This window comes from Polyodon spathula, chromosome 9 (assembly GCF_017654505.1).
Source record: "Polyodon spathula isolate WHYD16114869_AA chromosome 9, ASM1765450v1, whole genome shotgun sequence".
NCBI classification, from domain to species: Eukaryota; Metazoa; Chordata; class Actinopteri; order Acipenseriformes; family Polyodontidae; genus Polyodon; species Polyodon spathula.
In genome coordinates, this window is record NC_054542.1 from 29,782,185 (window position 1) to 29,809,500 (window position 27,316).

Here is a 27,316-nt window from a genome sequence, read left to right on the forward strand (position 1 = left end):
GTGTCCAATTAAAGGTCATTAAGCCACTTGGGGGTCAGTGTTCCAGAGACAAGTCATTATACAACTGTTTGCATTACTTGTATTGATCCAATTCACTATCGATCACCTGTCTAGATGGTGGGAAAGCTATGTACCTGTAAAGATACTTTTATTCCAAAATAAGAAATGAAAAAAGTTAATTCCCATCTACTGATGTGATTTTTAAAGAAAAAATATTTGAAACATTTAAAAAATGGTATACATTTTCTGTTATAATACAATGTTGTTGTATTCTGGGTCACAAGTTACAGGTTCCCAAAATTACCTTTCTTTGCATTTGCTGAATTTCTACATCCTTCATTGGTCTCTCCTGACAGATGCAGTGTGTTAAATTAAAATAAACAAAAGTAAACTGTCATTAACATGGGGCGTAGAACATTTAGTGAGGCATTAGGGGGCTGGTGCAGAAAACGTAGAGCAAAATCTTCTTACCGTTCGTAGGTGCCTGATTCTGTGTTCACGCCTCCTCAGCGTGCGCGGTGAGGGGAATGTTGGCATCGGGGGCGCCACTGAGATAGAAATTGTCACCCGCCGCTCTCGTCTGTTTGCCAGCTGTCTCTGTTGCTGATCTGCCAAAGGAATTAACACAATAAGGCCAGGCAACAAACAACTAGCGTATCATAGCAGACTCTTCGTGTTAATCCAACACAGGTCTGAGGGTCTCAACTTATCCGTCACAATAACACCACTCAGTTCAATTCCCTGCTTGAGAGAGACCCAAGACTGAATACCGGGAGTGTTCAGTTCAGAAACGAGGGGCTCTCTTAGAACTGTGAGGAGAAGCTCTTCTTTAACCTGCCTGCTGTAGCCAGTGTTTTTGTCCCTCATCCTTCATGAGCACTACATTCACAAGCACTCTCTCACAAGATCCACAAATCACAACAGATCTATCCATTAAAATTGTTAAGCTAATTCCATCAATGGAAAAAATAAATAAAACAGGGATGCTTTTATCTTCATTTAAATCTAAAATCTTGTCCAACTTACAATAATAATAGCAGACTTTTTGAAACCTTTTTTTTTAGGTAATAAAAACTGAATTTCCTAGCTAAACTCATTTGTTAAATTATTTTATTTAGCATTTGAATTTAAACTGAAATTACACAAATTTACAGCTTGTAAAGGCCAGATATATTGTTTTATTTTTTGATTTACTGGTATATTAACATTTTTGTTTGTGTATTTAAGTAATTTTTAAAATAATTTGATACCTTTTAATAGATTGTAATACACAATAATTCAGACTTGTGAAATACTTTCTTTTCAAAACTATTACGACTATATATCAACAGAATATGTTGCCATGGTGATATTAATAGATTCATAATTAAGCAGCAAAGATTAATGGTTACTATAAGATAGTTTTGCCTTAATGTCATATAGGACACAAAAATGAAACTTTGACACAAGAGCAACCTGACAAACCTGACAAAACAACCTGAATAAAATATATACAATTAAGTTTTTTTCTTACCTTTGTTTTTTAATCCTGTCTCAGAATGCCAAGCAATGGCACCATTAAAGAGACACTTTTTTTTTTGGTAGGTACTTGTATAGCCATCTTGATGCGGCTTGTGTTTGCCAAGCTTACAGCTCACAAACTGAACCATAGCGAAATCTCTGGTGGAAAGACTGTGCCACTAGAATCTGCCCTCTATATTCCTATACTTTTTCTCTGAACATTAAAGGGGTTTAAATATCTGACTGATTATATTAGCAAAGACTAGGAATGCATTTGCCATTCCCTTTATTATCACTTTGTGGACACAGATTAACACCTTCTGTTGAATTGTTACACTATCAATATGTGTTAAGTAAGTCTGAATAAAAGACTGACAATTACAACAACAAAAGGATATCACAGCTCCTTAATCCACTCAGAACACAGAAACCAACCCACATATTTGAATACAATTGGATAGAAAATATACTGTATGTAAACAGCTGTACTGAACCTAGTTTTATTCAAGCAAGTGGTTTCATATTTTTCTGTGAGTAATCTTGGGCAAATGGTGAGAGGCTTTACGGGTTTAAAGATGATTCTGTACAATGAACTGAGATCTATACAAGAACACTCCCACCCCCACCGATGAACTTGCATTTCTGGCTGTTTTTGTAATTCTAGGTCTGGACACAGTGAACCAAACTATTTACAAACCCCACCCCCCAATAGAAACACATCCTTAAACACATCGATATTTGCAGTGTATCATCCAGCTGCAAAATGTCAGGTTGGGTTTTATAGGGTTTCAACTCCCTAAAAGATGTTGCTCACATGATCACATAATGGAAACCACATATATAGTTGCGACATACCTTGATATTTCTTAAGCATTGGGTCTAGCTAGTGAACAAAAATGGCAGTGAGGTTAGGGATCTGGGTTTTGGACCCCAGATTGGCTCCTGACTTATTTTTTTCCTAAAAAGTAACTGTACTATAATCATTCTGGTCAGTTACTAGTGGAAATAAAAGGCTTCTTATTAGATAGTGAATGGATTTGAAAAAAATGTAATATAAAAATGTGACAAAAACTGTCTTGGTCGTGAGATATAATATGGACTCAGTCCCTTTATACACTAGGTGGCAGTATCTGATAGTAAATATACTTACTATACCATGCTAATGCAGGTAAGTATCTCCTAAACAGATCTAAGGAGTAGGAAAGTACAGATAAAATCTGTAAACTAAAACCAAGAGCTCTACCACCCAAATAATCCTCTGACAAACACTGTAATTATATATATTATATATAACCCTTCTTCACTTTTAGACACTGAAATGTTCAGGTTCAAATGAATTTATGTAAACAGTAGCATGTTTATATATTATTCCAAATAGTTACTATAGGGCCCCTCTTTGAATAACAAGGTTATGAACAGTAATAATCTAAACACTGGCAGCATCTGTTTAAACCAATTAAATAAAGCAGTTTCAATATGTATAAATATAATACATACTTACCACAGAATTAAGCCAAAATGTCTTTCTATCCGGTGCCATCTATTGCATGCCTACTACAGAGTAGGTGTTCACCAAATGGCGCTGTCGCTTACTAAAGACATTGGCATGCCTAGAATATATTATTTATGTCAAAGTTGGCAACTTAATAAAGAAAAAAAAAACCCTTAACAACAAAACATAAAACAAAAAGCGTTTTTGAGATCTAGCAGTAAGAGGCACTCAGAAAGGGAATGCACGGTGTCTCACCTCGGCGCAGCGCTCGCAGGTTCTGCTTGGCATGCTGGTGCAGCTCCTCCACGCAGGGCGGCCGGCTCGAGGGGTGGAAGACATTGCGCTGCTGGTACCACGGGGCCTGGTAGTGCACCGTCAGCTTGCTCTCCACGTCCAGGTTCGACACAGCTGCAGAGAGAGAGAGAGGAACAGAGGAACCGTCAGCACTTCTAACATCTTAGAACACTTCTTTGGGGTCTGTTTTAATGATCTCCTTGACCTGCCTGCTTTTATTTGCCGTAGTTAATAAAGTGTCAAATAAATCACCCCTTTGCGGGGGGGTAAACCAAACCTAAAATGAAAAGTTCTGCGCTATTTTAAAAAGAAAAAAAAAGCATGCTATTGGACTTCTTTATTCAAGAAAGAAGGGGAAAACTGTTGAGCAGACTTTAAACATTATGCTAGGCTACCATGAAAAGCCCAGAGGGGATGGTTCAATGAATCAGTTGTTTAACTGTATTATGTAAGAAAACGCGAATATTTATTAGCGAGCTGTATTTCCAACTGAGGTATCCATTCAATTATTCAGGTAAAATCTGTTTATATTGTAAAACAGACAGCAAAGTATGCATGCATTGGTTTTAAATTATACAATGACCTATTTCAGTACATTTTAATTAATGAAGTACTAGTGCAATTGTTTTTGAGAATGATTTTGCAATCACTTAACACTGGAACTGCAGCACATCTCAGTAGCTAAGCATGCTTGGGCCTAGTCGGTGTTTGGACGTGGACCAAGGTAATTAATCTGCTGCAAGAGCAGAGGGGGCAGTATTTTATCTCTGATCCAGAGCTGAACAACTGACATAACACAGTGTTAAGAGGAAGCAGTGCTGTAGGGGGCACAGCTTATATAAAACAGGAGCTAAATTCCGCCCAGACTAATCCCCCCTCTTTCATCAGGTCAACGTTGTAATTGAAAACCTGTTCACAGTTGGTCCGTGTCTGTATAATTAAAACTGATGGACAGATGTCGCCGTTGATAAATTTGTCTATCATAATCCACCTTTCATAATATTATTGCCTGGTACTGTAGGGATACAACAGAACATAATACTCCCTGAATACATGATCAAATTATGATAAAACCACAAGTAATTACACTTAATAAGCATGCTGCCAGCACTGCAAACATAAAAAAATGGCATATGGGGTTTTAGGAATGGGATTGTTTTCCTTTGTCAGCACCCATACTTGAAGTTTAATATCAAGCAATAATATTCTGCATCGGATGATGTGCATTCAATTTTGATTATATTTGAAAGTACTGTAACGCAGAACTGCCAAGTCCCATTGTGTAATACATCCTGGTTATACTGTCACACAAGCTTGTTGACATTAGAACAGATATTCAATGGCATTCAATGTGTGTTTTCGGAAGATAAAAATGCTATTTGTGAAAATATTTATGTGTAGGGATTGCACTGAGCTAGTGTACCACTTCCCTATGGATATTTAATATTTAAAATATGGGTTGACCTAAAACCAATATATATATATATATATATATATATATATATATATATATATATATATATATATATATATATATATATATATATATATATATATATATATAATCCCTGATTTAGCTGTATATACACAATTAGAGCTATACGTAAGTCAGTGAGTAAGAAAACACCACTATAGTGTAAATAAGATGAACCAAGTTGGGGAATTCACAAGATGTCACTAAGCGCAGATGCCTGCCTCACAGAGGTGCAGAGGATTAGGTTCAGGTCCAATGGCTGTGTCATTTCTGTAACTAAGTGAGCACAACCTCAACCTCAAGGTCAACCCCCTTTTGGAAGCCAGCCATTAGTGGAACCCCAAAAGAACCAGTCACTGCACCCCAGCAGCTCGGACACAAAGAAGGGAACAGGGGAACTCAGAGGCTATTCAAGTATGCTTAGTTAACAGATAATATAAAAAGCACCGTGCTACTGTATATGGGAAATGCCATAGTAATAGGACACATCTATTATAGGGCATCAAGAACCATCCACAAGTACACCGTAGTTTCCTATAGTACACTGCAGTACCTACTATAGTACATTAAAGGAAACAACAGTGTTTTCCCTTGTTGCTATAGCATTTTTTTATGGGATAGCAATACTCCTCTTCAAAATGAATGAAAACCACAAACTACAAATGCACACAAAACAAATCAAACTTTGCACTTCTGTAAAAGTAGTTTAACATCCTGCAAAGCTTTTCCAGATCTGGTGGTGCCTGCCCCAGTTTATATAGAGGATTTGATATGGTGATGCTGGTTGAGAAGATGCTATCAGTTTTTTTGTTTATGCTAGCTGTCTTTTAGGGCAGCAGTGAATTCAATTAGCCATACTACATGTGCATCCTATACAGCTTATGGAAAAAGTTAACAAACTGGACCAGGCTTGCTTTGTCCCGGTGGATTGAACATACATTTCCATTATGTAAAAGGAGCACAGCTTTTTCCTGATCAGAATCATATATCCTTCCTCAGAAATACATCATGTTTAACATAAAACACTATATATAACAGCATTCCGATTAACTCACACAGTGTAGCTCTACTCATTCCTTTCATGTTGGTGAACATCCACTCAAAGGGCCAATGGAGGGGGGGGGAGTGACTTCTGCTTTATTTACCCAGTAATCTTTATCAGGAAGGTTAGGGCAAAGTATTACATTTGCAGAGTCTGTATCCAGATGCGAAGGATATTGTAAGCAATAGTGAATGATTAAGTTTCAACTCTTCCAAGTATGTGTGCAGCTTCATAGTCCTGTGCCACTTTATTTTCTATCCCCTCTGAAGCTGAAGATTTTGTGTAGACAGGAGTGCAATTAAATTGTATAATTTCTAAAGCCACCTCACTTTAGAAATGTGGCTCTTAGGAGTCTTATCAGAAGTAGCCCTAACCCTGTTGAAAAGGAAGATTTAGTAACAATTAATTAATCAGAAACAGAGAATTACAACAACAACAAAAAAACATTCTCTCTCTGTCTCTCGGCTGCTCAGCTATCCAGACTTGGCATGCATTTCGGCTGACTAAAAATATCTAAGAGGTTCTAATGCTGACTGGGCATGTGCCAGGAAGCAGAACACAAAGGAGGCAAGCTTCAGATGCCACTATTGTGCCCAGAATGTCATTGTTATATCTTGAAGTTGATGGGGAGTCACATCGCAGAGCAATCACTATAGTTTCCAGTGTCTGAGCTGGGCTTCGAAACCAGGGTCTGCTGATTAGAAGGCCAGGGCTCTTAACAATTTGGCCCCATGCTGTAATTGCGTTCACTGGCATCTTAAGGAAAGAAAGACCGCGTTTGAGAGTTTGAGCTGCCTTCTCGTTCCCAAGGGGCTTAGAGCACTGTGCAGCCTCAGCACATATGATATCGAACAGATTTGTAAAATTAGCTGGCAAATTCAGTTTTAACTGGAGACCGGTAAGCCTGGGTCTGTAATGAGCTTGAATAATCCTTTGATCCCACACTGAGCTGAAAAAGTGCTTTTTCCAGTTCCTTATGACCAAAGGGCACTCAATCTGCGGGTGCAGAATTTTAATTTTTCTGCAGCAAAATGACCCTTTTGGTTATTTCACTGTGACCTGATTTAAAAATGTTTGGACATAATTTCGGCATAAGTAGATAAACAAAACTGATATTAAAAAACTTGATTCTACAGCATATTTTAATTAAATTTTTTCAAAGATTGATTGGTATTTTTCATCAGGTTTGAGTACGCTTTTAAAAAGTCATATATAAAGTCATATATTTTAGTCTCCATCACTGCATTAAAACATCACTCTTTAAACATCACCCACCTGACAGGTTCCTAATCGAAGTTTACTGTGGTAGACCATTTGCTAAGCATGGCAAAGTGTTGTAATACATAATGAAAAAACTGGCAAGAATGCTGAGAACCCAGAGTGAGGTTAAGGCTTAAACCAGTGCACACATACTGAGGGTCCTCATAATCTTGCATTAATGTATAGGATACCCAAATGCAATGCAATGTCTTCTGATGTGATTATCATCTACCATTTCTTAGAGAAATGCAGCTTTTGCAGGTTCTCTTTAGCAAAGGGTTAAATTGAGAATATATCCCACCACGACTTTTGATACGAAGAGCCTAACCCCTTCAACAACCCATGCATGCACAACTTGGAAATGTTTCCTTTTTTCTTGATTGTGAGGGATATTCTTAATGTATACATTGCTACTGTCTGACATCCTAGAGACATTTTGAATCCCATTTGGCACATTCCCCAAAATGCTATCTTTAAAAAGGCATTAACTAGGTAACATTAAACCATTAAGTCAAGCAGAAACACTATCAAATGGAAATTCAAACACATGTGAAAGTAAAATTTAACCCGCAGCTCTGAAAGCCTAAGGCCTGCTGACAGAATTCTCAAAAACAACTCCTATCCCATCATGGAGGTATGAGAACCCAAGGGTAGAGTGCATAGCTCTGTAACATTCATTTCATCCCTTTTGCTACGATGAACAGCTTTCAACACCCTGATAATTAACCCAGGGCTGATACAGGGCCATTACAATGACATGCTTGTTATGAGGGTCATCGATATCAGACTAAAGGAAAGCTTTAGTTTTTTGTGGTGATGGGTCACAGGTAGAGAATGATCATCAAAATATCTTCGACTTGCCACTTTATCCAGTGAAACAAATGTTGCATATTCTTGACACCCTCTGCAACTTAGCTTCTGGTACAAATGCCGAAGCTGCACATTAGATCCCAATGTGCAATTATATTTTCTATGAGCAATCAGAAGAGATCTTGCAGTACTAGTGGTAGGCATGGGTTCAGCTAGGGATTATCTAGATCCAGATATATTGATCCTTGGTTACCCTTCTCAGATCAGTCATGCTTTTACATCTTTAAATCCCAAAAGGCAGTGTAGTAAGACACTATTTGTGTTTTACTAGAACATGCAGATTTAGTTTTAAAGGGCTTAATCACTAAGTTGTAAAAATAATTATACACAAAAGTCATGATACAGTACTTATGATGGTGCATGTAATAGTCCTGATTAACTTTTTTATATGTAATAACATACAATTATAATGAATGATGCTAGTACTTATGTCTCCTCATGGTCCATATTTACAAAGCATTTCCCCCAGTTACAAAGCTTCAAATGAATAACTAAAGAGGTTAATGTAAGATCTCCTAATTGCACCTTAGTTATTGCTTCCTCGTTTTGTAACATCAGCAGATTTATTTTTACCAAATAATTGTGCCAGCCTTAGCAATAAGGAATTATTTGTGAAAATTGAATTACCTTCAGCAAGGCAGCATTCTCAAAAATATTACAAACTCCAGAAAGACACAGTAAAAAAAAAAAAAAACATCAGAGCCACCTGAGGCATTTATTTGCAGTATTATTACATCAATATTTTTGTTTTAGAAAAATCAAACACTTGGTGAATATGGCCCAATATATATTTTGTACAGTAATGATGCATCTCAATTTAACATTACACAGTGAATCATTTCACCCATATTGTCTGGTAGCAGAACTTAAGGAGGTTTTGCGCAATAATACGACTTGCTTTTTCACCTCTCCACAGGACTGAAGGTCTTCTCCCATCAATTTGTATACCCTTTTGGAGCTCATTGTTGAGGGTTCAGACCAGCGAACAACCTAACGTGAGATGATAAGCCTACAAAGTTGACATTAACGAGAACGTAGAAAAATCTGCTTAGGATCAGCAAACAAGATTTCAAGGTCACTTCAGCCTGCAGGAGACTCCTTCACTGTGATGGAATAATTCTGCTGGCAAAATAAACCTTAAAATGAGGAATAACATAAATGATACAGGCAGCTAACAAAGCACTTTCTGTAATTCAAATAATTTTATGGAGCTGATTAATTGTGCAGTAAGTATTAGTGAAAGTATACTGGCAGGCTCATAAAATTAACATTCAGTTATTATTGTTTCTTCTAATCTCTACCTTCTGTGTCCAGGGTGTGACATATCACTCTTGTACGATCATTTGAACATGTCACTTATATATAATTCTAACAGAAGGTGGGCATCTTTAATCATGACTTTGGAATAATGAAACAAAGACAAGTCCTGGATTGTCTGTATTATCAGTGGAGAAGTCTAGATAAGGTGCATTGTTTTTAGGTTCTTTTCTTTTTTAATTTTAAACCAGCATTTGCCCATTAGCATTCAAAGTGCCACCGTTTCCCCTCCATAACCCAAAGTCATCTGTATCCAAGCAACCCTTCGAATTTCATTTACACTGAATTGCCAGATCTTTATCAAACCGTAATTACCGGCCTAATTTGAAAGATACAGTTTTTGAGGGCTATTTATGCTGGGTCTGCATAGGAAGTAATAAAAACAAATTATTGAACAGGATTGTACTTTGAAGGAAAGAGAAGTGTTCTGAGTTTTTCAGGTACAAGGTCAGCCATATATTAAATGGGGTGCAGGGGTGGAGGTGAGACATACAAAGGGGCTCGCAATCATAGTGTGTTTCTTGAGAGTGCCATCATAATCCATGTGATACAAATTGCAGTTCAAAGAGCCTCTATAAAAGTTACTGCAGTACACCATATCACTTATCAAAGCATGGTAAAGCACAGGCAGTGATGCTAAAGCACAACAATAAGAGAAGGTCAATTTGTTTGAATAATAGCAATTGCTAGTATACTATAGGTTAGGATTAAGTCACTTACATATATATGGCCACACCTTTAAGGGTCTATCAAAAGAGGGTTTGGTAAGTATTGTTATTTACTGGTCTAGAAGAACCTGGTCCCTCCTGCTGTAAAGACTTCTAAAGTCATCCTGCCCCTTTCATTCAATACAACCCTACTATCTTCCTGGTAAAGGTGAAAGGATTAATGTTTTAGTGTTTTCAGGAACATGGAGTGACCTGAGCCACAGTAAATGCAGTGCGGATCTTTACATATGTATCTCAGAAAACAATAGATTACACACACAAAAGGCCAGGCAGAAAATTTTTTTGCTGGTTTTGTAAGAATTGTGTCTTAGCTTTAAAACTTTGTCATTACTTTGTGAATATGTTTGGGGGTAACAAAAATAATTCAGGTAAATGTTTGTATACATTTTTATGTAAATTATGAACGAAACTCGATTTAAATTAGAAACTAAAACATATACTAATAATAAAAGTATGTAAATCAGCTTGCTTCCTTGGTTCTTCTGTTGTACAGTCTTTGGTGTAAGAAAACATGCTTTGTTGACCTTTGTTTGTTTACTTTCACTGCAGGTTATTTTAGCTGAGAAACGCTCTACCCCACTTGATACAAGCTTACCAGAATGACCCTAAGAGATACAGACACTTCTGACACTAAATTCAGCAGTATGTGGTTATACAGAACAAGCGCTGCTACAGTGTATCGCAATAACAAAAAACGAAATCCCCCAAAATACTGTTTTTGTCGTCATGATTATTCATTGATATTTTTAACATGGGTTAGTGTGGGGTCAGAAAAATTACTCTAATTCAAAATAATGCCTCAAAACAAGCATTCACCAGAGCTCCCTCCACCAAGATTAAACAAACAAGACACTCAATCCCCTGCCTCAACATTAAGACAGTTCCGAGCACAGTGTGCTTGCAGATGATGAAGTTACAGCTTCTTCAACATGAGCTCTGGCATTATGGACCAGTATTTTGGCATAAACAGTAAGCTTTCTGTTTTCCTAAGAAACGAAGAAGCCAAGGATTAGCTTTCACTGGAATCTGGAACAACCAGCGATTCAACACACACAGTAAACCTTCCCTCCAGAACTTTACAAGCAATACTGCAAATTTAATTCACACATCAGCTGTCAAAAACCATCACCTTAAACATGCAAACAAAAGTTACCCAGCTAAATGCAAATATACCCCCACCCCTTGCTGTTAATACAAATGAGACTGTGTTAATGAAAACGGCTCAGAACTTGCACGATTTAACACATAAAGCAGTCAGCAAATTTTCTGCAAATGGGTCCTGTTTCACATCACAAAGCAATGGTATGAAAACAGTATGTTGGGACCTCCAGCTTTCCAGCTTGTTTCACCACTTTTCATTGCTCAGAAAATAACCATGTTGATATAAATATATTACTTTCCCATGCTACTTCTTGGAACATGCAATTTATAGAATTACTACGGCATGCCTTTTTCCACAAACACGTCATGCTTACAGCATTGTACCATATATCATTAAAATAGAGCTCTAAGTTTTGAGGGGACTTTCAGATCACCTTGCCTTACAAAGCCAAACCTAAAAATACCTTTCAGTTAACAGCTGACATCAGGTAACAAGCACACACCTCTCTGTTAGCAGTTCATTTAACAGCTCTATAATATACATACATGGCTGCTGGTGCATTTTTCTTTCCCAATATTCTGTTCATTAGCCTCCTACTGTAGGGGGTTTTCTTGCTTCTGCTGCTGAAGATGTCATACCTCTGTGCTTCCTTCTCCTCCCACTGTTTGGCTGCAGTTTAAGCTGAGAGTTGCCCATCTCTCCCTTGTCCTGCTGGTCGACGTGCACAGCTAAGCATCCTGGTTGTGTCTATGGGATCTGTGCTGGCCATATGGGAGAAGCCAGATACTGCACTGTCACTAACTGAGGCACAGTCTAGAATATAAGTGGTAATTAAGGGGTAATTTGCTGCAGGATTCCCGATACCCCTTGGTCTCCAGGGGCAGGTTTCTTAAGGATGGCTCGGAAAAGACGCCATCATTACTTCCAACTCTTTAGCGCTCATCAAGGGGGATCTGGCTAATGCCATAAGAAAATATCTAGTCCTCCTGCTGCAAAAATCAATGGAATAAGCTGTTTAATTGTTTTCAGTTGTTCTCTATCTCAGAGAGTTTTTGAAAGCCCCACCCCATCACCCTTCATTTGGCGAATGAATTGGGACCAGGCCATATTGTCATGAATTTAACACGTTTTAACTCAACAGCAATTTAACTGGATAAGGGACACAGTCATACTGTATGTCAGCACGGAACCTAAAGAAGAAAAAAAAAATTCCAATTTTGTTCCGGTGATAAACTGATATTTAGCAATAATTTAAGGTGTAATATTTTAAATAATCAGGACGCTGCAGCTTTACTGTGTCAAAAAAGTAGAATCAAATCCCTGAATGGAATGGAAGTTTTGTGAACACATTTCTTGAATTCCATTTTAGGAAAATCAAATGTTGCAAACTTTGCACTGCAGCAAATGTTTGCTCAATATTTAAAATCAACACAGGCCTACCATTTTTTTTTTTGTTTTTTTAATGGTATGGTAATAAGCAGTATTTGCCACTGCCGTGTATTGTCCAGACCACTACAGTTGGACACTTCTATAGTATAATTACATACAGTACAAGTCAGCACCATCGTGCCCATACCTATACAACCAGATCTAGCAGGACACCCTGGGGCTGCTGAGGTAATCTGCAAATCGGAAATAGCTTCTATTAAGTTAAGTGCTACACCACAGTATTAACCAGGGGTCTGGCTTTAACATTATCATTGACTGCTGTCAGGTTGCCAAGTTGGTTATGTGAAAAATAGAAACTACTAAGTGCTGCCGGCAATTAATAAAAAGCTACTTGTTAAATTGTATTGATTTGACATTAAACAGCATGTTAGTAAATTGTCTTAATACTAAGGTAAAAGCCATACAGTATTAAATAACTAATATACAATTGTGCTCCAAATCAACGTTAATTAAAATATTAGCTGTAATTAATGACTTTATTTATTTATTTATTTATTTGTAACAATGGACAAAAATTGTTAAAACTTGAAAAGTGAAAAGGTTTATGTACATAGCCATCACATCTGTGCTAATGTACTGTATATCCTTTCAAACCAGCCATGGGCCAATAGCAGATAGCACACTAGACCAGTACAGATATGTACCGTTAAAGTGTAAAGATAACAAAACATGGGGCATCTTTCAAGACACAACTGTGTTGTCAGTGACATTTAGAAGCAAAATTATCCATGTTGAAAGGGTAAGTAACCAAATCTAGTTGAATATACTTGCTGATTCAACGACTGCCAGAAGTAAGTTATCGGGTCCCACTGTACCCAGCTCTGCTACACCCGAAGGCGTCACCATGGATACACACTTAACAACCACTGACCCTCACCAGCTTGGCCTCTCTAGCTCACTAGGAAGAAACCCATAAAGTAATCAACCTTAAAAGTTACTTTGGACACCTACCAGTACACCCAGGCCTGAATTGCCTGTATAACAACTGAGGCTGTAAAGTTCCAGGTCAGTCCCATATTATAGTAAGGGATTGCCTCAGGCAATAAAACTAGTCCAGAAACAGGAGAAGTGCTTGTTAATCATACAAAATGAAGGGGCTTCCACTCAACAAAATAATGGCATTCCTATTACTTATCAATTACCATTGAGTTACACAGAGTAGGCTAAGGTGGAACAAAATTCAGAAGATAGAAGACTATGGCAGTTTATAATTCTAAGGATTAATTGAGAACACAGCATAAGCATTTTTAAAAAAGTTAGGAGTAAAGTGTTTACCAGTGGTTGTCTTTAGCCGTTTCCCTGGTGCAGACACCAAACATCAAACTTTCTATCATTTGCCAGTGTGACACAAGCACAGAAATCATGTTGGTGTCTTTTTGCCAACATGATCTTTTCATCATGAACTATTTTCTTCTCCTTCTTGTTTATATTTTTAATGAAGAGAGACATCACAACAATCTCTATCTATCAAGTATGTCTTTCCCCAGGGTGAAATGGAAGCTGTTATTCATAAAATGAAAACAAACCAGTTGTAAAAAAAACTATCGTAAGACTGTACGGACTCCAAGTTCCTTAAATCATCCTTGTGAACCGTTTTATACTAGTGCTGAAACATTGAAAATGTTAACATGGTGCAGGACCCACTAGAATAAAAAATCTATGATCAACAAGTATGCTAGCAGGAACATATACATCCCCACAATGCCTGTAAATACAACTAGAACTAATAATAGTAATGAAAAAGTAAATCACCATGACTGGTATCCATACATATGTAAGTGTGGCACACATACTAAAGATAGACTGACAGGCCTTACAGTATACCTCCAGATTCTGACACTCTCAATAACATGTGCTAAAGAACGTCCTAACCAAGTTTCAAGTGGACAAGTGGTCCTCCAATAATATGTAAGTCTATAAAGTTGGAAATACATGCCGAACGTATGGACACCTCCACTACATACCTGTTGGAGGGCCATCAGCGCAATAGTACGGTATAGTAGAACAGCTAAATTAAAACATGTTAGAATCCTTATACTGTAACACCAAAAAAGATTATATGTTATCATAACAGCTAAATTGCATTAGGAAGTAGTCCCCTTGAGAGGATATCTCACCCTCTTCATTAAAAAATGACACCCTAGTGAAGCATTACCTACATAATGGAGTGATAGAAGCTATTACCAGCACAGCCACTGTGACTTATTCATGACAGTCTTGTCCCATGAAATTAGACAAGCTTGCAGCAGACTAAAGAGATTGTGTGACATGGCCAGCCTTGCAAAGCGCTAAAACAACAAGCAAACTAGCCCCAAACACACACCTGCACCAGCACCCACATCGGCTGCACAAATGTTTCTGTAATATCTAGTGATGTCTCACTGAGCTATGCACTGCACAACTGTGTCGGCATTATCCTGATACCAGGAGCGCACTGAGGGCAGGATAATGCAAGCAAACATGCCTGCCACTACCCTGTTTCTATTAGAGATGCAGGAGTCATTAGCAGTCAATAGTGTTAGGGCAAAGAAATCTAGGTCAGGATTTCAAGAGCACTGCAGCAAGATCTGTTAATGTAGTACATGTTGTATGATAGTTAAAGACCATCTTACAGTACAGATCTTCTTTTTCTAAATCTTCATTTGGATTTATTTTACAGTCCATGGACCTCAAAATACTTTTTGCCATATTTTTGTCTACGGCAGTAAAATACGCAATCATGCTTTTTTTTTATTTTATTTTTTTTAAGCATTTCAACTCAAGGTGAAGTGCCAATGAGGATTTATCCTTTGTAATATGAAAAAGCTCTGACTTCAGGGGCCCCCAAGTGGCACATCCGGTAAAGGCACTCCACGTGGATTGCAGGATGCACCCTATAGCCTGAACATTACCAGCTCAAGTCCAGGCTGTTCCACTGCCAACCATGGACAGGAGCTCCCTGAGGGCAGCACACAATTGGCCAAGCACCATCCAGGGGGGCAGGGCTTAGGTCAGCCAGGGTGTCCTCAGCTCACCACACACCAGCAACCCCTGTAGTCTGTCCAGGCACCTGCAGGCTTGCCTGTAAGCTACCCAGAACTGTGTTGTTATCCAATGCTGTAGCTCTGAGGTGGCTGCAGGGTGAAAAGAAGCAGTCAGCTGACAGAACACGCTTCAGAGGACATCATGTGTTTATCTTCACCACTCCCAAGCACAGGTCAGTAGCGGTGAGCTGAGCCTAAATAACAATTGAATACTCCAAATTGGGAGAAAATAATAAACTCCACACATTGCTGTTTGGCAGCTGAAATAATTATTGTGTTGTTTAGGTCTGTTTTTCTTTTTTTACTGATTAAAGTCCATTCCGTCCTTAGATTTTTTTTTTTTTTTTTTTTTTTTTTTTATTATTTTTTTAAATTTCAAGCGCACAAACTGCAACATTATGGTGCCATTTGCCATGGTAAAGCAAATACAGGAAGATCGACTGGAGAGTGGCTCAGTCTGCTCAATCTTGAGCCTAGCCTTGTCAAGCTGCAGAGTAACTGAGACTAGCAGTAATTTCATTTCTGTTTAAATACAGGCCTTCAGATGAGAAACGCAAACAAGGTTATATGCAATGCAGCTAACATCAGACCTAATAAAAGCAAATACTTTACAACAGCTAATCCATGTTATTTAAAAGGCAAAAGGCAAGACATTATTTAAAAAACTGAAGAATGACACAAATGTAATATTCATTTCCACAATAGATAAGATACTAAAATAATACAGCTGGTATGTTTTAGTAATCACTGCACTTTGTTTGATGTAAACACAGCCTGCATACAATCGGCTGTAGCACTTGGGTTATCTTTAGTGTTGAAGTTGGACAGATTGTGTGCACTGAACTTGTGACCTCTCACCCAAAGTTCATCCAAATTCACCTGTGTGTGTTTTTTTCACTTGTGAGTGGTGAATCTTTTTTATCCCTGCTTACCCTTTGACCCTGCATGACGATAGGATTGCTAGGAAAGGGGGTTTTGAACTGTGATTAAAATGACAAAACAATTAAGCAGCAATCCCTTAAAGTTCTGTTCTTCACTGGGGCACACGGTTCGTTTACTCAGCCTGCGTCTGAGACCAAGTCTGAGTGAGATGAAAGAATATTTATCAGCAGGTAAACAGTGTTACGTTAAATCCATGTATTTGTTTTTTCATGCATCAGAAATAGCCAGGTTTGTTTAAGTGAACAGCCTTTTCTTGTTCCTGAATATACATAGCCTGAACAGAAATGTGTATTAGGTAGTAGTTTTTTTAGTCCATTTTCTATAAATTTAATGAGTCAGCAATGTTTTACAATTGCAAAAAAAAAAAAAAAAAAAAAAAAAAAAATGTTATCAAAAACTACAGTACAAATATTATCAATCATTTTTTTGGACATATCTTAAGAAATAATTTCACACAAAAGAAAATACAGACTCAAAGAATCTCGTCATTCAGACATTCTTCAGTCAGTGCAACTGAAGGTATTTCTAATACCTTTCCGCAATTCCACTAGTAAACCACAGAATTCTGTCGCCACAGTATATTCCGGCAGGATTTATTGTCTCCAGACAGCTTCTCAACCTGATGTTCTACAGAAAAGCTGCCCCAGCTCATCTGCAACCTATTTCCTTTGTGCTGCAGCCCAAAAACCACAACATCATGTTACTGAAGACTTTCTGGAGCAGGAGTGGAGGGCTTGACTAAACCCCTGATTCAGTAACTACTACCAGACCCCTTGGCTTGCTCCTTTGCTCCAGGTTTCCTTTGTTCAACATCCAGGGCAGAATTGCAAAAGACAGATTCACTTCCACCTCCTGCCAAAGCTGGAGAAGCTGCTTGCCTCAGCCTAGAGTTTATGAAAAACAATTTTATTCAGCCCCTCACCACGATCAAAAGCATTTTTGTGCCCACCTGAAGGCCCCTGCGAACAGAAAGGTGAACTTTGAGTTGCAGACAACTCTGTTCTCCAAAAACAAACAGTTCAAAAATTGATTTATTGAGAGATATACTAGAATTTCCAAGGGCTTTAAAGCATTAACACATCTTCCTTTCTGGTCCCTATTTCATGTTATTCCTCTCAGAATATCTGCCTTTGTCTTTAGACTACAAAAATAAGTCCCTCTGTCTGTTAAAACTAATAAACATGGAACATACATATGATGATATTAAATGTATACGGATGTCGAGAGGTTCTCACCATTATCCTCAGCAGGTAACACCTCATAACAAATGAACAAGATACACAGATATTCAACAAAATAGTGACAAGTAGTTCCCATGATTTAGTTTTCAATAGCAAATCTGCTGTCAAGCAATATAAAAATACCCCAGTATTAAGAATGATCCAATGCCAATCAAAAATCACACTGTTATAAATATGTTTAGTTATAATAAACTTCATCAATCTTGTTTCCTTTTAAAGGAAGCAAGCAATTTGTAACTTTCACCTGGCCCTTATCATTCTGTGTTGACCCCAAAGACAACTACACATATAACATGGTTGGCTTGTTCTTGTTTTTTTATTTGCTAGCTATTACCGACTTGTGGGCTACTGATTTTGCAATAACTTCTTCTTGTTGATCCCAAAGCATTAATTGCAACTCCTGGCAGCCCTGGTTGTAATTAAGTTGAAGCACACAACCACTGATAGCAGTAACCCTTTAACCCATTGCTATGATGGCTTTAATTAACTGAGCATATTACAGCTGTCACTGAGAAATGACAACTAAAACAACAAATGCTTTTTCTCAATCTCACTTCCACCCACCTGGACTATCTCTCCCTCAGTCCCTGAACATGTTTAAATGGCTATTGAGATGTTTACTATGACACAAACAGTACGTCTGGTGGTGGTGGGATGAATGTTTTTTTTAGTGCAGGCATTGCGTATACCCACACCAAAACCTGTACTTTGCCTGATTCATGAATTCAAAATTGGTAATCAATTGAAATCAGTTCAGGGACTGAGGTTTTTTAATCCCTTTTATCCACAGTGAAGCCTGATGGAATTTCCAAACGCAGAGCAGAATACTCAGCTAACTAATGAGGCTCCTGGGCTGTGTGGCTAACTGAGATGCCTGTCAGACCACAGCAGCTATAAACACTGGCCTTAGAAACTATTAGACAAAGATCAGAGATAAGATAATGTGAAAGAAAGTCAAGTAATCATAGCAGCCTGTCGTTGACACATAGTCCATAGTGAACCTTCCCTGATAAAAACTGGACATGTTGTGGCCTTGTGGGAGTTCTGTTCTGACCGCAGTACCATGGAGGGAGGCCATGGGGACTAGTGGCAAGTGCTGGGAGGCCTGAGCCTCAACAAAATGACAGATTCCAATCTTGCATTCACTGACCGCGGTTAGTTTGGGTCATTTGTCTTCTAAATAAGAACAAAAAATACTGTAGAAAGTTTTGAAAAAAGATTGATTTACTAATGTTCCTGTACAGTGCACAGTTTGATGTTTTATTTTGTATTAAATGTTAAAAAACTAGTAGGGAATAACTGTGGTACTGGTGCATGTGCAGAAATAAGCTTTTATTTAATGCAGTATACCAAGTCATTTATAATGATATTAGTTTTTGAAGAACTGCCACAATCATGGTTCTAAAGTATAAAAGCACGGTAAAGAACAGACATGCACGGTAAAGACTTGATACATGTATAGCAGAAGAAACAACTGCTGAATTATCATGCAAATTAAATGATGGAAAACCCTTGGGTCAAAGTTGTTACGCGGTGGGGGTGTTCTGTTGGAAATGAACAACGACAGCCACAATCAGGAGATCAATACGAGCATACAAATAGAAACAATATCCACTTCACTCCTTAGAAATGTAAATGACATTCATTTTTATACTTTGACAGTCAACCTTGTCTTATCCACGTATTGAATTTCCCAGTTGATTAAATTGTACTTGTTTCATCATTAGGCAGAATATGCAGATAAATATTTGCTTTAACAATGGGGAGGTTTCTTCTTGGCTCGTCCAATGGGTTCCACTGCAACTGCAAATCATAAGAAACAGATACTGAGGAACTAGTTGATTGCCAGGGATACTTATGTGCCAGTGTTATTTTCTTCTTCTTGATAACAGATATCAATTTCTGCCAGTGATCGCTTTAATTTGTTTATTTCTTTAATGACTATTTCCTGTAACTCCAGTCTTGAGGAACCATCTGTTTTCTTCTAAAACTACTGGATAGAAATGCAACCATTAATCAGTATGAAAACACTGAAATCATTAAATATACAGTACTGAAGTAGACTTTTGCCATGTGTAATCTGCATTTTGGACCAGTCTGTATCAGTCCAATATCACATTGGGGGTGCCGCCAGTTCCATCTGCAGCAGTGCAATCTGTAACCATACTTTATGCAAAAATCAGAAAGATTACTAAAAACATCACGTTTCATATAAAAGTCATAATGTTTTTTTTTCACTGTAATCTTTGTTTTAAAACACGCCTCTAGCATCTTTTTCACATTGGACACATATTTAGTTAACTACAGCCACCAGAACGGCTGGGCTGCAGCCAATTATCTCAGTCCATATTTCAAACCACTACTGGATCAGTTTAAAATTAAATTAAAACATGGCTTTAGTAATAAAACCAGACAAACATCTCCACATGACTTATTTGTTAATGTGTTACATGAAAGATATTATATAACACAAAAGACATTAACCTCTGCAAAAAACGGTGCAGCCTGACTGCATATTTAACGTTGTTGCCTAGATTCCAGGCAGACAACTTGAGGGGTTAACCTTCTGTCGTACTCCATCTACTACCTCCTGACGGGTCTACGGCTCTTTCACAAGATCAAGCACAAACTGTCTATGAAAATCAGGCGGTTTCTTGTTTATCAATGTACTTTGTTTCAACCAAAGCAAACACAAAGAGGGAGTTTGTGAACAAGCCGGATCAGGAAAAGTGAGTTTCAATCTAGCTGTAATCCCTTTTAATCTGATCCTAACCTATAAACAGCAAGCTCTAATGAAAAAAAAAATGTATTGGACTATCTTCAGACAATTGAAATGCTGCGGCACACTAGGCACTGAAAAAAATACTTGACTTTTATCAGATTATCAATGAATGCATTTTGCACATTTAACAAACCAAGCTATGAATTTAAAGGTATTGTGCCCATTAAATGTAATATATATATATATATATATATATATATATATATATATATATATATATATATATATATATATATATATTTTTTTTTTTTTTTTTACACAGAAGGATAGCTACCTTATGCCTTATAGCAGGGTTTGGATGCTTCATAAAACCTCCTGCCACAGAAAACAGCCAATGAAGAGGGCCTATTTCACTCACACATGACATAATGGAAATCCAGTTTAAAGAGGGGAGGAAGCTTGTTTCACACAAACTACAATTAAGAGAATGTAAACAAGTCAGCAAGGTTTGGGCTATTTCATGAAAAAAGGATCAGCCCATTGCTTATTTTTGGACATAATGAAGTGCCACAATATTTAGTTTATGTAAACATGTTTTATTGATGAATGCATTTAAACATGGTTTGTGGTAAGGGAAGGTCGCCTAATGTCAGTTAGATAGATGGACAGCATTCCTGAATTTCTGATGTGAATATATAAATACACTTTTGCCAGTTTCCTTCACACGAGGGGTGGTTTGTAGGACTGCTGTAGGTCAGGCTCTTCAAACATGTGTTCTAAGTGTTCTAACTCCATCTGCTTCCATGCAACAGAGAGACGGCACCAGTGCACAATTGTAGCAGCCAAAGGTCAGTTTGGACCCATATCAGCTCCAGTTAATGCAGACAGAAAACTGAAGCAAGGAAATAAAGGTTGTCTGCACAACGAATTAGGCATCTTATGGAGGACAAGCCATGTTAAATTCCTCCAGTCAATAAACCTTCACCTAAGAAAGTGATCCCTTCAGAAATTAATAAGGAAATTAACATGAAGAAAACACAGATTTAAAATACCTCAGGGGCTCGGGACACTCAATTTGATTGCAAAAAGGCATAACTTTAAAAACTCATAACTTTTTTTTACTGCGTCTGCTGATTACCATAGGTCCTATTTACATTTCTATATATAATGCTTTAGGTAATCATAAAGCTTTCTCAAATCTGCAATCAAATGCAAAAAAAAAGAAAGCGTTTGTGAAATTATAATTTTTTTGTATATTAAAAGTTGCACGAACGATTAGGCAATAACGTCTTTTCTTAAAGGGCCGTGTTTCTGTCGGAAAACACAGGAGTGGCTCGTTAAAGCATGCTTGGATTTCTCTCATTGGTAAATTTATTGACTGGCAAACTGTTTTTCACTTGGAGGTCATTTCTCTCAACCGTGCTTGCAATGTTCATGAGGAATTCATATTCATGGCTCTTATCTTTTAGTCTACTTTTCCTCTATTAATGCAGTTTCAAGCTTCTCCACAACCATTCCCTCAGAGATGTGTGGTGTGTCCCTTATAGAAGTTTCCCAAAGTAAAAGCATCGAAAGTGTAATCAAGCAAAGCAGAAGCATGGTAAAGCATAGGTAAACAATGTAAAGCACAGAGAGGTATGGTAAAGCAAATTTAAAAAAAAACCAACATGACAAGCCATGGCAAACTATGATAAATGCATAATATAACCATGGGAAAAGAATGATTAAACAGCAACATTTCATAAGGAGATTTTTTAAATGCCATAGGATATCTCCAAATTAGAGAGCACCTGTTCCCCAATATAAAGATGCTCCCCAAGGCACTGCCTTGGAGTTCAGAATCTGGAAACTTGCTGCATCGTCTCAATTAGATTCAGCTCCCCTGCTGGGACCTGGACCCTCAACATTACAGTGCTGAGATTTCAGACTGCACCAGCTAAACTAACACCCTAAACCCAAAACTAATATCATTCACCCTTAGCGGTCCATTTATTCAGCGCTTGTCAGGCGCGTCAAGTCCAATTTATTTTCACACGTGCTGTTTTAAATATTTTTTTTATAGAGTAAAGCAGGTTTAAAAGGTATTGAATCGCAAAAGGACAGCCCTGCATCTCCAGCAAAGCCTCACCCCTTGTTCGCTGTATTTTTCACATATCTCTTTATAGATGTTGATACTATCCTGATCGCACGTTTTATCACCAAACTCCTCAATTATGCGATCCAAGTCATTATTTTATTACTATAACATCTCAAAAATCGGTGGAAATGTACGTGATATTCTTTGAGTGCTGGATGCAGAAGCAGCTATCTCCTTTATGTCCGTGTTATCTTTGTGGTGAAAACCTGCAAGTTTGTTCAAGAACTCTCAGAAATACTGAGCAGCAGGTCAGAAATAAACCCACCATGTATCTTGGGTTTTATGGAACCTACAGCGATCTCCAGCCCGTGAATACACCAACACTTTTGACGATAATGATGCTGGGTCAGTCATGAATGGTAAGTATTTCTTCATCATACAGCTTTCATTAAAACGTTCAAACTTGCGTGTGTGTATGTGTGTGTGTGTGTGTGTGTGTGTGTGTGTGTGTATATATATACACACACACACACACACACACATACATATACACATACACATACACACACATTTCAGATTGTAGCTAAGAAGACTGTAAATGTCAATATTGGATATTTAGTCACCATTAATGTAATAATCTGTATTGTGACTAATGTAATGTACAAGTCCAACACAATCGCTTCTTTCCACAGTAACCGACTGCACTTTCAACACATGCCTTTATCGTATCTTATGCAGTAAGTACATTACCAACAGTGTTGCAAAAAATAAGATTGCCATATTTACATTTGCAAATTTCCCAGCTCAATCTCTAATATTGACTTCCTGGAATGCAGAGTTTACGTCACTGTTTACATTCCCGACAAGCACTTCGCCACAATTTGGGCTTCCCTTTGAGCCACAAATGTGAACGCACTTAGGCCCCCTAAAACCTCAATTGTGAACAGATATTTTGAGGTGGCCCAGAGTCGGCCCAAGGCCGACTCAGTAAGTGTGAACGGGTCTAGCTGTACCAAGCTCCTAATTTGGTAAACTGAATATGCTATCAAGGACAGGCCCTTAAAGAATGTTCCAATCAGACGCTTTTGAATCTGACTGACTCGACCCTCTACAATTAGTTCTGAATCAGAGATGCCTCGTGATAAAGGGGCTCAGACCCATTTGGATTACATTTTTAAGCTCTAATGAAGCACAGCCATGTTTAACCCATTAACCACTAACCTTTTTGCTGTTGACCAAGAAACAGCAGTCAAAGGTCATTGAAATGCAAAGCCCCTGCTTTGTACAGCTATGCGTTACCTACTGGGATTTTAAGGGGACTCGTGAGAACTTGTGAATACAGATGATTTGCGATGCTGGGGAGTACAAGGAAGGAATCCAATTCAAGAGGTCAAGCGGTTGTTAGGGTAATACCACAGACAACATGATAATCATGCTGCTAATTTTGTGAGGACCATCCTATTTATAATTTCATCTTTCAAGGGAAACCATGCATCATATATACACATATCTCCTTGCTCTTGATTAGTAGTAATGCTACACAAAACCTGACTTCATGTTTTGGATCATTTGAATGCATGAACAGACATGGCCCTACATTTCCCTGACTGCAGGCCTGCTTGTTATCCACAGATATGAAGACACAGACAGGTGGATGATAAGGGGAGCACTACACGCTTCAGACACACATTACACAACCACGCTTTCCACAGCCTGGAGGGAATAACTTAAATTTGGGTCGCACAAGACAATAGAAGAGAATTACACATAGCATGACATGTTACCAGTGATTGTTCATAAAAATAGTCATGATTTGGTTGTAAATAAAGGTTTGAAGGAAGAGTAAAAACAATGTATACTATATTTCAGTACCCCTAGAACAAATGTCTCAGGTATGCACAGTTTATGCTGACTATATAATAATTTGAGATCTGTGGTTTTCCGTTATGGTGCGCTATCTCTATATCCTTAGGCTACAGTCTGCTTTAAAGGCACCTTCAGGCAAAATACCCATGCCTTTTTACATAACTTGCATTTTCTACCAGTGTTCACAGGTCTTGTATGAGAATGTCCCCCCCCCCTCCGCCTTCTGTCTTTGGAGTTGTTTACCAGCCCTCAAGCACTTGCCAGGTCTTCAAAAATAAGGTGACAGGCCAAAGAAAACATAACAGGCCCCCTACAGAGCAAAGTCTCTGCATTTAAATATTAACTATTCCCTTTTTCACAACCTCAGGGTAATTGAAAATCACAGGGCTATAATAACACTTTTAGACCAAGATCTTTTAACATGAAATAAACCAACATAAACAACATGCCCACATAAGAAAATAGGCAAACATCCACAAACACAAAACAAAAAAAAAGCATGCACACACACACACACACAAACACAAACACACCAGGTTTACTATGCCTTTTTATTTGAACCACATAATCTAAAAGGATATAAAAAAAAAAAAACCTTAATGTTCCAAAACTAGAATTTTCAGCACCTAATGTTTTGTTTCCCATAGTACAGTATGTCCCATCTAGCTCTGCGACACGGGAGACAGAATTTACTTCAACACTCAAACTCTGATAAAAGTGGCTGAAAAATCAATATACAGTTTCCCTGTAATTCTCTTTAGTTTGCTTTTTGCCATACCAGAGCTGGTAGGGTACTGTACCTGTGATCCTTAATGGGACGCAACATCCCAAAGCCATGGCTGTGGATATTCCTGCTAAAGTGACCAGGGGTAGCCAAGGAAGAAAATGTCTCACACAGGCCCCCCTCTTCCTGCAGCTCCGGTGATCTGCATCTGAAGACAAGACCTGCACATGGACTGAGCCACCACCACCACTTTCTGCGAGCAATGCCGAGTGACCCAGCCAGAAACATCTGCAGGCCTCCACTGACCTCCCGCCCCCACCCCCTTTGTACTCTTCGGATGGTTCAGTCCTGCTCCTACTTGGTCCTTCACTAATCTCTTTATGGTCCAGCAGTGGAGCAAGTTAGAGAAACACTAATCCCACGGCTACTAAAAACCATTTAACCCTTCCTACTGCTTAGGACCGGTCAATGTGAGACTTGAATTTCTTTTTTATTTCACCCCATGAAAAACAGGCCATATACTTGAGATATCCTAGATGGCAAGGACTAATTACAAGATATATTTTTTTATCAATTGCTGTGTCAATCTGTGTTTTATCATTTCAGTGTCAAAAGAAGCTACTAGCATTGGGGGAGGTTTTACAACTAGTATATACAACTAAAACAATACGAATGCTGAAAAGATAGGTGCTTTGTTGTGTCAAGTGATACGACGGATCTGTTTATTGACATGAAACTTTTGAGTTTTGAGTTGCCTGAAGAACTTCCCTTGGTTGATTTACCAAAATGTTATCAATGTGATAAAGTACTTTTGGTTGTTTTCACCCTTACAAAGTTATCAGTTCAAAACCATAATAAAATATATATTTTTGTTTACCTTTTCTTCAGAAGTGGCCTCTTGTGTGTGTGTGTGTGTGTGTGTGTGTGTGTGTATATATATATACATATATATATATATACACACATCATATATATATAATGTTATATGATATATATATATATAACACATATATATATATATATATATATATGTGATATTATATATATATATGTATATATATCATATATTCAATTTTGTATGGACATATATTATATATATATATATATATATATATGTATACCATAACGGCCTATATATATATACTATATATATATATATATATATGTATATATAATAGGTATATATATATATAGAATATGATAAAGATTATCATATATATATATATATATATATATATATATATATATATATATATATATATATATATATATATATATATATATATATATATATATACATATATATATATATATATATATATTATATATATATACATAATACATATATATATATATATATATAGATATATATATGTATATATGTATATATATAGATAATTATATATATATATATATAATATATATATATATATATTTAATATATATATACATATATATATATATATATATATGTATATATATAATATAATATATATATATATATATATATATATATATATATATATATATATATATATATATATATATATATATATATATATATATATACATATATATATATATAATATATATATATATATTCTATATACATATATATATATATATATATATATATATATATATATATATATATATATATATATATATATATATATATATATATATACATACATACACACAATAAAAACATCTTTTAAAAAAACACAGATGTTACATTTCAATAAAATGGAGCTGTTTGACTGTATGAGTACTGCATGGCTTTTAGCACTGTCAATTTGCATGGTCATTTTTCCTATGCTTCTTGCACAGTTATACTATGCATTTACAAAGGTTGACCATAGTTTACCATATTTTTAAATATGCTTTACCATACTTATCTGTGCTTTACAAAGCTTAGCTATGTTTTGCCTTGGCTTTACAGTCCTTTATTACGGTTTGCTATGCTTTTATTATGGGACACTTCTGTAAGGGCAGTAATGGAGATTTAATAGGAGGCTCTCTCTGCAACCATTGCCCTGCGACAGTTAAAAAAAAAAAAATGTCATGAATACAGATAACTGGAAAAAACTATTTTAATCGAATACTGGTACATATTTCATTTTAGGGTTAAACTTGAAAAAGCCATGCAGCCAGGGTTAAGCCGTTTAGGTTTGGAAGGTTAAAAGAGATGCC

At 37.1% G+C, this 27,316-nt stretch overlaps 1 protein-coding gene across 2 annotated transcripts in view; it reads right to left on the reverse strand.

Moving 5' to 3' along the window:
• LOC121320634 (Nance-Horan syndrome protein-like) overlaps nt 1–27,316 on the reverse strand; it is a 134,238-nt gene that overhangs the window by 13,192 nt on the left and 93,730 nt on the right. For both annotated transcript variants that reach the window (XM_041259142.1, XM_041259141.1), the window contains exons 2-3: nt 3,248–3,400; nt 472–608 (exon numbers count right to left, since the gene is read on the reverse strand). In XM_041259142.1, the coding sequence (XP_041115076.1) occupies nt 472–608; nt 3,248–3,400 (290 nt within the window). The remainder of the gene's footprint in view (nt 1–471; nt 609–3,247; nt 3,401–27,316) is intronic.